Source organism: Rhinopithecus bieti, unplaced genomic scaffold (genome assembly GCF_001698545.2).
Source record: "Rhinopithecus bieti isolate Rb0 unplaced genomic scaffold, ASM169854v2 scaffold_35538, whole genome shotgun sequence".
NCBI lineage: Eukaryota > Metazoa > Chordata > Mammalia > Primates > Cercopithecidae > Rhinopithecus > Rhinopithecus bieti.
In genome coordinates this window covers 1574192-1588498 of record NW_016815913.1, presented here as the reverse complement: position 1 = coordinate 1588498, position 14307 = coordinate 1574192, and the positions used below count along the sequence as shown (strand labels likewise).

The following is a 14307-nucleotide window of genomic DNA, read 5'->3' as shown; positions in this document are numbered from 1 at the left end:
TAAATAAATAAATGTATGTCAAGTGTTTAGTATGTGTTCAGCACTCAACCAGTAACTGTAATTATTAACATTTATCTTTTTCCTTTTTTTTTTAATTGAAACGAAATCTTACTCTATCATCCAGGCTGGAGTGCAGTAACACAATCTCAGCTCACTGCAGCCTCTGCCTCCTGGGTTCAAGTGATTCTCATGCCTCAGCCTCCCAAATAGCTGGGATTACAGGCATCCACCAGCACACCCAGCTAACTTTTTTTGTGTTTTTAGTAGAGAAAGGGTCTCACCATGGTGACCAGGCTGGTCTTGAACTCCTGACCTCAAGTAATCCTCCCGCCTGAGCCTCCCAAAGTGCTGGGATTACAGGCGTGCGCCACCGCACCCGACCAACATTCATCTTTGTGCTTGATATTTTTTCATCAGATCCAATTCTGTTACTGTTTATTATTGTTAATATAAATTAGCTATATTTCTGTCTATTCCTTCTCTCCAGTAAATTGTGTGAAAATATTTAACTTAAAAAGTACTGAGAACTGGGCACAGTGGTTCATGCCTGTAATCCCAGCACTTCAGGAGGCCAAGACACGCAGATTACCTGAGGTCAGTAGTTTGAGACCAGCCTGGCCAACATGGCAGAACCCCGTCTCTACTGAAAATATAAAAATTAGCTGGGTGTGGTGGCACGTGCCTGTAATTCCAGCTACTTGGGAGCTGGGACAGGAGGATCTCTTGAACTCAGAAGGCAGAGATTGCAGTGAGCTGAGATTGCGCCACCGCACTCCAGCCTTGGCAACAGAGTGAGATTCTGTTTAAAAAAAAAAAAAAACAAAGGCCAGGCACAGTGGCTCATGCTCATAATCCCAGTAGTTTGGGAGGCCGAGGCAGGCAGAACATGAGGTCAGGAGATGGAGCGCATCTTGGCTAGCATGGTGAAACCCCATCTCTACTAAAAATACAAAAAATTAGCTGTGTGTGGCGCCACATGCCTGTAATCCCAGCTACTCGGAATCCTGAAGCAAGAGAATTCCTTGAACCCAGGAGGCAGATGTTGCAGTGAGCCAAGATCTTGCCACTGTACTCCAGCCTGGGCAACAGAGTGAGACTCTGTTTTAAAAAAAAAAAAAGTACTGAGAAAGATGATTGATTTAGCATTTATTTCTAGAAGATAATACACTTCTTACCACTGTTTTTTTTTTTTTTTTTTTTTTGAGACAGTCTAACTCTGTCGCCCAGGCTTGAGTGTAGTAGCATGATCTCAGCTTGCTGCAACCTCTGCTTCCCGAGTTCAAGCAATTCTCATGCCTTAGCCTCTCGAGTAGCTAGGATTACAGGCACCATGCGTGACTGATTTTTGTATTTTTAGTAGAGATGGGGTTTCACCACGTTGGCCAGGCTGGTCTTGAACTCCTGGCCTCAAGCGATCCCATCTGCCTCGGCCTCCCAAGGTGCTGGGATTGCAGGCATGAAGCACTGNTTAAATGAGTTAGGATCTTGTTCTGTTGCCCAGGCTGGGGTGCAGTGGTGCCATCATAACTCAGCCTCAAACTCCTGGGCTCAAGCAATCCTCTTACCTCAGCCTCCTTAGTAGCTGGGACTACAGGCACATGCCACAACACCTACCTCACTTATTACCACTTTTAAAAGTCAACTGTCATAGTAACTTAAAATATTCATTTTAAAAAACCATGAGAAATTCAGGTGTACTCCAAAAGAGGTTTAAAAGAAAGAGACTCCATGTCTACAGACATTTGACAGTTTTTAAAACAAAGCTATCTTTCGTTTTTGAAGAACAGCTAACTTTTTGAAAAAACATTTAGATTAATTCTACCTGATAATGAGATTGGTATCAGGGATTCACTCTTACATCAGAATTCTTCAGATACTCAAAACTCTTAAAAGCTCTTGGGGACTTATGCTGAGACGAAGGATTTTGATTTGTTTTTAGTTTAATTACATGGTATTTTAACTGTACTCATGAATCTTCGAAATGTAGAAGTATGTCCTTTTTTTTTTTTTGAGATGGAGTCTCGCTCTGTCGCCCAGGCTGGAGTGCAGTGCCCGGATCTCAGCTCACTGCAAGCTCCGCCTCCCGGGTTTACGCCATTCTCCTGCCTCAGCCTCCCGAGTAGCTGGGACTACAGGCACCCGCCACGTCGCCCGGCTAGTTTTTTGTATTTTTTAGTAGAGATGGGGTTTCACCGTGTTAAACAGGATGGTCTCGATCTCCTGACCTCGTGATCCGCCTGTCTCGGCCTCCCAAAGTGCTGGGATTACAGGCTTGAGCCACTGCGCCCGGCCAGTATGTTCTTTTTTATGTATTGCTCAATAGTGTTGTTGTTCTTTTCAAATTTAAAGTTAAAACTGATTTGCCACATGCTATTTGAACTTTTAACATGCTTCCTCTCTAAGAAAATCATTCTCTCCCTTTCTGCACAAAGTACCTCTGCCAGAAAAACAAGGGAAGAAATTATTTTAATACTAAATAGTAGGCAAAGCATATAACAGAATTTTTTTTTTTTTCCTGAGAGGGAGTCTTGCTCTGTTGCCCAGGCTGGAGTGCAGTGGTGCAATCTCAGCTCACTGCAACCTCTGCCTCCCAGGTTCAAGCGATTCTCCTGCCTCAGCCTCCCAAGTAGCTGGGACTACAGGCGGACTACAGGCACACACCACCACAGCAGGCTAATTTATGTGTTTTTAGTAGAGGTGGGGTTTCGCCATGTTGGCCAGGCTAGTGTTAGACTCCTGACCTCAGGAGATCTGCCCGCCTTGGCCTCCCAAAGTGCTGGGATTATAGCTATGAGCCACTGTGCGCAGGTGAGAAAATCCTTTTTTTTCTTTTTTTTTTTTGCGATGGAGGCTCGCTGTGTTGCTGAAGCTGGAGTGCGATGGCGCAATCTTGTCTCACTGCAACCTCCACCTCCCAGGTTCAAGCAATTCTCCTGCCTCAGCCTCCTGAGTAGCTGGGATTACAGGCATGAGCCACCACGCCTCGCTAGTTTTTGTATTTTTAGTAGAAACAGTGTTTCACCATGTTGGCTAGAAGGGTCTTCAACTCCAGACCTCAGGTGATCTACCCACCTTGGCCTCCCAAAGTGCTAGGATTACAGGCATAAGCAACCGTGCCTAGCTGAGAAAATTCTTAAAAGAAAATATGGATAGCTAAAACATCGCCCAAAAGTTTTTTTTTTAGTTAATAAGTTAAAATAACTAGAACTGACAAGAATTTGGTTTAATAGTCAATATCATACCAGTTAATGGGAATGTAAAGAACCTTTTTTTTTTTGAGACAAGTTATCACTCTGTTGCCCAGGCTGGAGTGCAGTGGTTCCTGCCTCAGCCTCCCAAGTAGCTAGGTCTACAGGGGCATGCCACCATGCCTGGCCAATTTTTGTATTTTTAATAGAGATGGGGTTTTGCTATGTTGCCGAGGCTGGTCTCAAACTCCTGGTCTCAAGTGATGCACCCACTTCGGCCTCCCAAAGTACTTGTATTACAGGTAAAGAACCTCTTAAAGGAAAATTTGGCCCATATGCATTAAAAAACATTCAGACTTTTAACTTAGTATTTTACATCTACGTCTCTCTCCAAAGAAGGAAATCTAAAATACTGGTAGAGTTTTATATTCAAAGATGTTCTTTCAGTTGCCTTTCTATAACATAAAATTAGAAAGGACAGCAAACAGGCAAATAGGCAAAGCAATGGTAAATCTGTACATTAAGATATTGTATAGCTCTTACGGTTGACATGAAAAAGAAAAACTACCATGCAGCACTGTTATGCCAAATTGTTGAAAGGTAATCAAACCTGAATCTTATCAAGCCTCTGAATCGAACTACCAGTTTAGAGGAAGTACAGGGGACAGGAGGACATGTTAAATGTCACCATGGGGGTGCACTCAGCAATATCTGAAATGTAGGAAACTCTAGAGCAAACAATGTGGTTTCTTCAACAAGTTACAAGAAAAAAATTTAAAGAGGTAGGGAGAACCCACAGAGAAAAGAAATACCAACTGATTTGTATGGATTGATTGATTGATTTTAGACAGTTTCACTCTTGTCTCCCAGGCTGGAGTGCAATGGCGCAATCTCAGCTCACTGCAACCTCCGCCTCCTGAGTTCAAGTGATTCTCCTGCCGCAGCCTCCCAGGTGGCCGGGACTACAGGCGTGCGCCACCACGCCCAGCTAATTTTTGTATTTTTAGTAGAGAGGGGTTTCACCATGTTGGCCAGGATGGTCTCGATCTCTTGATCTTGCGATCCGCCCACCTTGGCCACCCAAAGTGCTGGGATTACAGGCGTGAGCCACCATGCCCAGGCCGGGATGGATTTTATTTGGCCATTCATTCAAACAAACTGAAAACATATAAGAAATAATTAGGCAAATTGCAAATCTGTATATCTGATGGTATTAAGGAATTATTGATGTTTTAGGTATCATAGTGGTATTATGATTGACATGTTTATGAATTTGTAACATATGATGTCTAGAATTCATTTCAAAGTAGTCTCAGGTTGGGTGGGATGGTGGTGAGGGCTTTACATGGAACAAGATTGGCAATGTGTTGCTAATTTCTGAAGCTGGGTAGTAGGTATGTGGTGCTTCATTTTCCTGTTCTTTCTAGTTTTGTGTATGTTTGAAAATACTCATAATAAAAGTATAAAAACAATAAACTTTGACATGAAAAAACTAGGTGAAAAAGAACATGACATACATGAGTAAATTTGAGCTATGGTTTTTTTTAATGTAGAGAAAAAATACAAAGAAATGTACACAGTTTAAAACAGTGGCTGCTTTTAGGTAGTGAGATAATACATGAATTTTCTCTTTAAAATAATTATCATTTATATATGTAAATTTATATACTTGCAAATTTTTTTATAATGAGTACTTTTAAATTTATTTTCACTAGTCATTCAAAATTCAAATGGTATAAGAAAGATACACAGTGAAACTAGCTCCACTTTTCATCTCTCAGTTACCCTCAGATATAACTAGTGTTACTCATTTCTTTTGTTGGGAAGATGCATACTGTTTATGTATTCTTTTTAAAATTGCCAAGTGTGATACTATACACTGATCTCTTGTTTCTACTTAACAATGTGTCTTGGAGATTGAACTATATTTATGCATAAAGACCTTCCTCATTCTTTCACATCTTCATAACCAGTCCCTTCAGATGTACATGCAGGTTTGCTACTTCAAATACTGAAATGATCAACCTCTATGAAAGTCATTTTACACATATGCAAGTATATTTATCAGAAGAATTGTTGGAATTGCTGGGTCAGGTTATATGTATATTTGTAATTTTGATAACGTTTCAAATTGTTGTTGCTAGAGAGTGTGCAGGCACAGTGTGGTAAAAAAAAAAAAAGTATAGGTTTTATTTGCATTACTCTTGGTATAAGTGTAATTGAAGATCTTCTCTTTCAGTTGTTCAAGAGCTATTTTCACTTCCTCTTTTATGTATTCTGTTTCTAGTCTTTGCCTCTTTTCCAACTGTATTTTGGGTACTTTTAAAATAATTAGTAGATGCACTTTATGCATTTTGGAAATTAACCTTCTGTCTGTAGCATAAATTGCCAATATTTTCCCCAGTTTTTTTTGTCTTTTAGTTTTGAGTATGGATGGATTTTTTGTTATTTTATCATACAATTCTTTAAAATGTTATTATCAAATTGATCAGTCTTCTGGTTTTTTGTACTTGTGCCTTCCTTGAGATCATTTACAAAATGATTTCTGATATTTTACATTTAAATCTTTGATGTATCTGGACTGTATCCCAGTATTCAGTTAAGAAGTCCAAGTCCAACTTAATTGGGTTTCCAAGTGGCTGCCACTATGTCCCACACCATTTGTCAGTTCATCTTTTTCCCACTGATTTAAAAGGTCATCTTTATCATATTCTAAGTACTCATATGGCTTTGTGTATGTGTTTCCTGGCCTTTCCATTCTGTCCATGGAATTGTCCATGGATTTGTCTGTTCACATTCCAGCACCTTAGTTTGAATTATTGTAGCTTTGTCATATATTTTTAAATTTTTTGTAATGAGTTCTTCTTTACTATTGAATTTTCCTAGCTCTTTTCTTATTTTTGCTTCTCTTTTAAAAAATGTTTTATTTTCTCACAACTATACTAACAAGGACTTTTTTTTTTAATGGTAACTCTAAAATCAGCTTGTCTAGTTCAATGAAAACCATTTTGCTATTTTATTGGTATTAATTTAGGAAGCATTGACTTTTAATGCTGTTACTATATCCTCTCATCCATCATGACAAGACCTTCTGTATGTTTAATTCTTTTGTTTTCCTTGTTAGCATTTATGTGTTTCCTTTATTTAGATCTTGTCTAAATTTTCTACATTTCTTATAAACTTTATTTCTAGGCTTTTCATTTTTATTGATGTTATAAATGCTGTCTTCGATTATATCTTGTGATTACTGTTTGTACATGTGACGTCTAAAGTTTTGTATATATATATTCATTTTGTGACTACTCATCTTTTAAAATTCTTTTATTGCTTCTAATATAGTTTTTCAGTTGCTATTCTTTGATTTTCAAGGTATATAATTATGTCATCTACAGATAACTCTTTTCTTTCTCATGCCACTAATTTTTCTCTCAAATAATATAGTATTTTCACACAGAAAATATCATTTAAAGTTATGAATTTTAACATAATGCATGCCCCTTATATTTAGCCCTATTTAAGCAAAATTTAGTGTCCTCTTAGTATGATTAGGTTTCTCAAAGTTGTACATATTCTGATCTCTTCAGTAAACCTTTAAAAGATTTTAATGTCAACTTTTTTAAAATCAGTTTCTAAAATGACATTCTCATTGAAAATAAATATTTTATTAGTGATATTTAAATATTGAAAACTATCTCTGCTTTTTTCCTCAGAATCAAATGGCTATAGCATGTGGATCTCGAGCTCATCTGGAAAAAGAATCAATTGCCCAGGTGAGACTTCATTAATTGGCATGGGACAGCCAATTAATTGGCTTTTATTTCCTTTCTTACATATATATTTGGCAAGAAATTGGCTTTTCTGTCTAATCTCTTAAACATGAGGTTCCTTTCAAAAGAAAATAATGTTTTAATTGTGGAAAGCTTATGAAGGATTGGCACATTTTAGAACTGATTTTTTTTTAAGAGTATACAAGAGGATGTGGACTTCACTTTGCCTTAGGATGCAAGCAGTTCTTTTAATATATTTTAAGATAAAGAGAATCTGTTCAGTTATAAAACAAACTTCTAAATTATGCTTTTTTCTTTTTTTTTTTGAGACGGAGTCTCCCTCTGTTGCCCAGGCTGGAGTGCAGTGGTGTGATCTCAGCTCACTGTGCAACCTCCACTTCCCGAGTTCAAGCAGTTATTCTGCCTCAGCCTCCCGAGTAGCTGGGACTACAAGCACACACCGCCACACCTGGCTATGATTTTGTATTTTAGTAGAGACAGGGTTTCACTGTGTTGCCCAGCCTGGTCTTGAACTCCTGAGCTCAGGTAATCTGCCTGCCTCGGCCTCCCAAAGTGCTAGGATTACAGGTGTGAGCCACTGTACCCGGCATAAATGATGCATTTTTTAACCAATCAACTTGCCTTTATTTTTTTCTAACATTGGCACAGTTAAGTGCTTTGTTTTGAGTTTTATTCAGAGTTTAAATTTTTTTTTTTAACCTCATTCCTCTTAGAAAACACTATGCTGTAAAATTTGACAAGTTTGCAACTGCCTTTTAGGGTATAAAATGTCACTAAAGATGTTTAATTTTCATTTTGTAGATTATGCTAGAAAAACTAGAGTAACAATTTCCCAGGTCACTCTTATGCACACGAGGCTTTGAGAACCAGTGGAATAAAAGGTTGAACCTTTCCCCCAATGATTCAGAAGAGAGATATGTAGAAATTTTAATTTTTAAAAAAGATACGTTGATGACACAGTGACAAAACCTTTTAAGGATTGTATTGAAGTACGGAAGCCCATACTCTCTTTTTATTTTTTATTTATTTATGTTTGAGACAGAGTCTCGCTCTGTCACCCAGGATGGAGTGCAGTGGTGCAGTCTCGGCTCACTGCAACCTCTGCCTCCCAGGTTCAAGCGATTCTCCTGCCTCAGTCTCCCGAGAAGCTGAGATTACAGGCGCCCGCCATCATGCCTGGCTAATTTTTGTATTTTTAGTAGAAGGGGTTTCACCATGTTGGCCAAGCTGGTCTCAAACTCCTGACCTTAGGTGAGCCACCTGCCTTGGCCTCCCAAAGTGCTGGGATTACAGGCATGAGCCACCACCATGCCCGACCTTCTTTTTTTTTTTTTTGAGACGCAGTAGTCTAGCTCTGTCACCCAAGCTGGAGTGCAGTGGTGCAGTCTCAGCTCACTACAGCCTCTATCTCCTGCATTCAAGCTATTCTCCTGCCTCAGCCTCCCTAGTAGCTGGGATTACAGGCATGCACCACCACACCCAGCTAATTTTTGTATTTTTAGTAGAGACAGTTTCGCCATTTGGTCTTGAACTCCTGACCTGTCATCTGCCCTCCTTGGCCTCCCGAAGTGCTGGGTACAGGTGTGAGCCACCACGCCGAGCCCCTTCTCTTTTTTGTAGAATTGTTTTACTAGCACGTAGTCTAGTATTCTATGTGTCCTAGAGATTCTCACTGATGTTTGAAAAAGGTTAATCTGTTAACCATAGAGAATAGCACACTCGTAGGTATTTAAAATGGGAAGAGAGCTTAGAATTAATCCAACTTCATCAATTTACCAATGCACAGGGGATAAGAAAAAGAAATGTGTCTAAGATGTTCAACACATTATATATATATGTGTATAATTATAAAATAGCATATATGTATACTTATAAAATAGTATATATATAGATAGATATAAAATTGTAGTAGAAACTATTAAATACTAAATTCCCACAATAGGAAATACAGTTATAGGCCTAGATTAAATGTGCAGCCAGTAAAGCTGATGATAATGGAAACTATTTAATAACATGGGATAAAACCTGAAATATTAGGTTGTTTGTAAAAAATAGTGTGATATTATAAATACAGTTATCTGTGCTGAAATAACAAATAGGCCAGACACAGTGGCTCACACCTGTAATCCAGCACTTTGGGAGGCTGAGGCGGGCGGATCACCTGAGGTCAGGAGTTTGAGACCAGCCTAGCCAACGTGGTAAAACCCCGTCTCTACTAATAATGTAAAAATTAGCTAGGTGTGGTGGCACGCACCTGTGATCCCAGTTACTTGGGAGGCTGGGCAGGAGAATCGCTTGAACCCGGGAGGCAGAGGTCGCCGGTGAACTGAGATCAGGCCACTGCACTCCAGCTTGGCTGGACAGAATAAGACACCTCCTCAAAATAAAATAAAATTTTTTTTGCACACAAAACAGCTAATGAAAATAGACCAAACTAATTTAATGGTTTTGTAAGTAAATTTTTTTTCTTTTTTTTTAAAAAAAAATATTAATTAGATGAAAAAGGATAATCTACCTGGTATAGCAAAAAAGACAGTTTGGAGAAATAGATAGCCAAAGACAGCCTTAGGAGCCAGTGAGTAATACAGGCAAGGGATAATCCTTGTATTTGTTGGTGGTGGCTGTAGAAAGGAGCCATGTGTTTTAGTTTTGTTTTTCATGGTGTAAATTCTTTTCACTTAGAACTTGCAATGGTTGAAAACTCTGAATTTTTCCTAGAAATACACTGGTATTTAAATGAGACTATGCTTTGGTCTAAATCTTTTACCTAGTACTGCTCTTAGCCAGGTATCAAGGGATCAATCGCAGGAACCACAGATCTATAATTTATCTTGTCTCCATCCATCCATTCTTTCATCTCTAAAATCTAGTGTTTGATTGAGTGCTCTTGGTTCCCACAGAATTGGCTGCCATTCTGTAGAAAGAAAGGATAACCTGTGATACTCACTAGAGATCACTGGTTGTCTGCTGCAGATGCTGTGACAACTGCTGCTCAGTAGGCTTGTTCAAGTCCAGCCTATTCTTACAGAACCATACCTGTCTCATAAAAGGTTGTCTCCAAGAGGCACAAGACATGCATCTGCCTCATGTCCAGAAAACTGCAGCATGACTTTCCATTCCCTTTCATGTGCTGTCAGTAATATAAACCCTTGCATGGTGATCAATCTGTGGACAATGAGAAAATTATAAAAGAATTAATCAGGATAACAAATGACAACTTCAGTAGCTTATTGCATAATGTTCAGAAACATCTTTCCTTGATATTTTTCTACGTTTCTCAATTATTCTACCACCTCTTTTACTGCTCCCTTGGAAGACAAACATGACACTGCCCTGATGGAGTCTTGTATCATCCTTAAAAGTGCTTATATTCCCATGTGTTCTGGACAACGTAATGTTTATATACTGCCTGGCTATTCTTGAATTTATCATTTTAAAAGGATTCAAAAATAGAATCCATTAGTGGTTATTTAATGTTTTAGTTTTGTTTAAAGAGTCTTTGCTTAAGTCCTGGGACCTCTTTGAACTTCTTATTTTAAGATAATGAAATTAGCAGTCAGCTTTAAATTTCACCCGAATTAACTTCTTGTTTACATTTTATAAACATTGAAGATATTAGCATTAACACTGAAACAGTTAAAATTGTTTTCCTTAATGTTTTAAATGGCCATTTCAGAAGATCATATAAGCCTATTCTCTTTTAGTAGCTTCACTTAACTAAATGTCTATACTATATCTTAGGTATCTTCTAAATTTTAAGATATTTTGCAAAGTTCTAAAAATAAAAACAAGATTGTCTTGTTTGTGACTAACCTTGTTAAGCTTTTAAATATGTTAGAAATCAAATAACTTAAGGACTTCACGTGAACTCTACATTTTCTGCTTTTAAAAAAATAGCCATTATCCTAAAACATACAAAATTCTCTAGTAACATCCAAGCAAAAGCAGTCATGAATAGTTTTATTTGCTAACAAATAAGCTCACTCAAATCACATTAAAATCACTCAAGGAGAATAATTTATAGGTATTGTTATTCTACCTTTAACTTTTATTTTTCTATCTTTCAATTTCTGTTTGTTCCTTTCCTAAGCATAAGTGCTCTTTTGGAGGTTTAATCAGTCAACCAGTATTTATTGGAAGTATTTTATATGGAAGGCACTGAGCCAGCTGTTGTGAGATTCCTAAAGTATTTTAAGATGAGGTTTCTGCCCCATCTACTTAGAGAGGTAAGACATATTTACATCAAACCATAACTAATGATTCTAGATGATAAATGAGAAGTGCTAGATCATTTTTAAAAGTTTGTTTTACCTTATAGATAAGTATTTTATTCTTCCTTTCCTTCCTGCCCTATTTAATACATAAGTAAAATTGTGGTCAGGAGAGTAAAGTAAGCTTTCAAGCTTTCTTCCTTTATGAAAAACATTATTGAGTTCCTGTTATTTTCTGTGCCAAACATTTGGCTATGTTCTTTAAAATAATCTCATTTAATCCTTATAATAACTTTGTGAGGTAGGCATTATTCTCATTTTATCAGTGAGGAAATGGATTTAGAGGGTTGAAGTAACTTGTTCAAGGTCACCCTGCTAATCAGTAATGGAGCCAGGATTCACATATAGGCCTGCTCAGTTTGGTGCTTTTTCTTTTCTTTTTCTTTTTGAGTTGGAGTCTCACTCTGTCACCCAGGCTAGGGTACAGCGGCGCCATCTCGGCTCATTGCAAACCCACCTCCCAAGTTCAAGCAATTCTCCTGCCTCAGCCTCCTGAGTAGCTGGGACTACAGGTGTGTGCCACTACACCTGGCTAATTTTTTATTTTTAGAAGAGACGGGGTTTCACCATGTTGGCCAGGCTGGTCTTGAACTCCTGACCTCAGGCAATCCACCTGCCTCAGCCTCCCAAAGTGCTGGGATTATAGATGTGAGCCACCACACCTGGCCTGATTTGGTGCTTTTTCTGTGTTATTCTGTTCCACTGTGGTTCTATTTGATGATGATAGAAAAAGCCATGCAAAGGAAGAATGATAATAAAATTATGATTTTGAAAAGCAAAAGCCAAAAGGAGGAAGGGACCTTTATCCTATAGTATGAAATATTAAATGTCCTTACAGACTCTTAATAGGTTGCTTATGTACATAATGCATCATTACTTGAGTCTCTTGCCTTAACTAAGGAACCTTTTAAAAGATCCTGTCTTAAAGGATCTGGGTGTAGTAGCACACGCCTGTGATCCCAGCTGTTCTGTAGGCTGAGGCAGGAGGATCACTTGAGCCCAGGAATTTGAGACGGCAGTGAGCCATGACCACACCACTGGACTCTAGGCTAGACAACAGAAGGCGTCTCTGTCTCTAAAAAAATATTTTGTTATTTTATTTTTTAAGAAGATCCTATCTTTTATTAAATCTTAAATATGAAAGTCTGGAATACAATGATAATCTTCTGTTCTTATGTTTTAAAGTGTGCAATGTTTTATGAATAATGGAATATTGTTACTACTAATAAAATTAATAACAATAGTGAAACTTCAGATGGGATTAAAACCTACTTAATTTTAGTATCCAAAGTATTAAAGAACTCAATATTTTAAATGTATTTAATTAGATCTCTGGCATATTTAGAAAGACCAGGTGTTTGTTTCAAACTCCTTTCTAGTCCATAACCTTCATGATACTCTACTATATGTCTTCCGTCAATATTCTCATTAGTTAAGTATCACCTGCAGGCTTATATCTGTGTTTTGTTTTGTCAATACATCCTGGAAGCTGACATCTTTTTTGAAACTGAAATATAAGAGGGGCAAAGCAGCGTAAAATATGTAAGTCAACAAGATGTTCTCCTTGCTCACAGCAGCCCCTAACCTGTTTCTCCTGGTAGGCTAAAGCCCTGGCCACTCACAGTCTTGTGATTTTTCTTGTCTGACTCAACCTCCAGGAAATGAGTAACTGCTTCCTAGTGCCTCTGCTCTGCTCCAAGAAGTAGGCATCCATGCTGTTTCTTTCTTTTTTTTTTTTTTTGAGACGGAGTCTTGCTCTGTCACCCAGGCTGGAGTGCAGTGGCCGGATCTCAGCTCACTGCAAGCTCCTCCTCTCGGGTTCATGCCATTCTCCTGCCTCAGCCTCCCGAGTAGCTGGGACTACAGGCGCCCGCCACCTCGCCCAGCTAGTTTTTTGTGTTTTTTAGTAGAGACGGTGTTTCACCGTGTTAGCCAGGATGGTCTCGATCTCCTGACCTCGTGATCCGCCCGTCTCGGCCTCCCAAAGTGCTGGGATTACAGGCTTGAGCCACCGCGCCCGGCCATCCGTGCTGTTTCTTTAATGTACTTTGTTGGTGAAGCTCATGGAACAGTGGTATTCTTATGTAAGATCTACCAGTCAATTAAATATTAAAATACAGCTGTCTACAACCAGGTGTTTTCAGTGTCTCCTTTACAGATGAATAGAAAAGTCATTTATATTTTGTCTTTGTTTTCAGCGTTCTTACTTCCGTACTCTTCTCATGTATGGGTTCCACTTTCTGGTGTGGTTCCTTTGTGTCAAAGGAATCAGGGACACACAGTGTGGGTTCAAATTATTTACTCGAGAAGCAGCTTCGCAGACGTTTTCATCGCTACACGTTGAACGATGGTAGGTTTCTGACTGGAATGTATCCAGTCTGTCTTATTACCCAGCCATCATTCTAGGTAAAAATAAACAGCCCTGTATATTTATAATGAACGTGTAGATTTAAACAAAATTGACACTAATGTATGTAAACTTGATCTTGCCTTTATACTTTTCCTGAGTTGGATCTTATTTTGAAAATATGCAAACCCAACAATATGGTATAAACGTATGTGTGTTCACCCTAATTGTAGACAGTAGAAATTGAATGGCCTGAAAACATTTTTTTTTCCTTAGACTTCCTTTTTTATTTCCTTTGAAGAAAAGAGAAAAAGCTCAGAAATATCAGAATAGGGCACCCATTTTCTCTTTTCTTCGTTCTACAGGAGATGATGTGTCTTTTCTAAGACCAATCTTTTGACCTCTACATCTCCTTCCACCTTGTCAAAACGTAATCCTGTCCGTGTATTTCATCTCTTGGGTATTCAGCCTTTTCCCCTCCATCACATATTTCCCAGAACCCTCTCCATTGACCCTGCTGTGCCCTTCCAGCTCTAGCCCCTGTCTCCTTCACAAGCAACCTTCTCTTGAAAAAGTAGTTTATATTCACTGGCTTTGTTTTCTTGCTTCCCACTCACTCTTCACCCCACCTTCTTCATATGGATTTTCTCCCATTCCTCATCCTTTTTTTTTTTTTTTTTTTTTTTTTTTTTTTTTTTTTTTTTTTTTTTTTT

At 38.4% G+C, this 14307-nt stretch overlaps 1 protein-coding gene across 3 annotated transcripts in view; it reads left to right on the top strand.

Moving 5' to 3' along the window:
• The window catches only part of ALG5 (ALG5 dolichyl-phosphate beta-glucosyltransferase), a 56746-nt gene that overhangs the window by 25807 nt on the left and 16632 nt on the right, over positions 1–14307 (top strand). For all 3 annotated transcript variants that reach the window (XM_017854125.1, XM_017854126.1, XM_017854124.1), the window contains 2 exons: positions 6899–6958; positions 13446–13597. In XM_017854125.1, coding sequence (XP_017709614.1) covers positions 6899–6958; positions 13446–13597 — 212 coding nt within the window. The remainder of the gene's footprint in view (positions 1–6898; positions 6959–13445; positions 13598–14307) is intronic.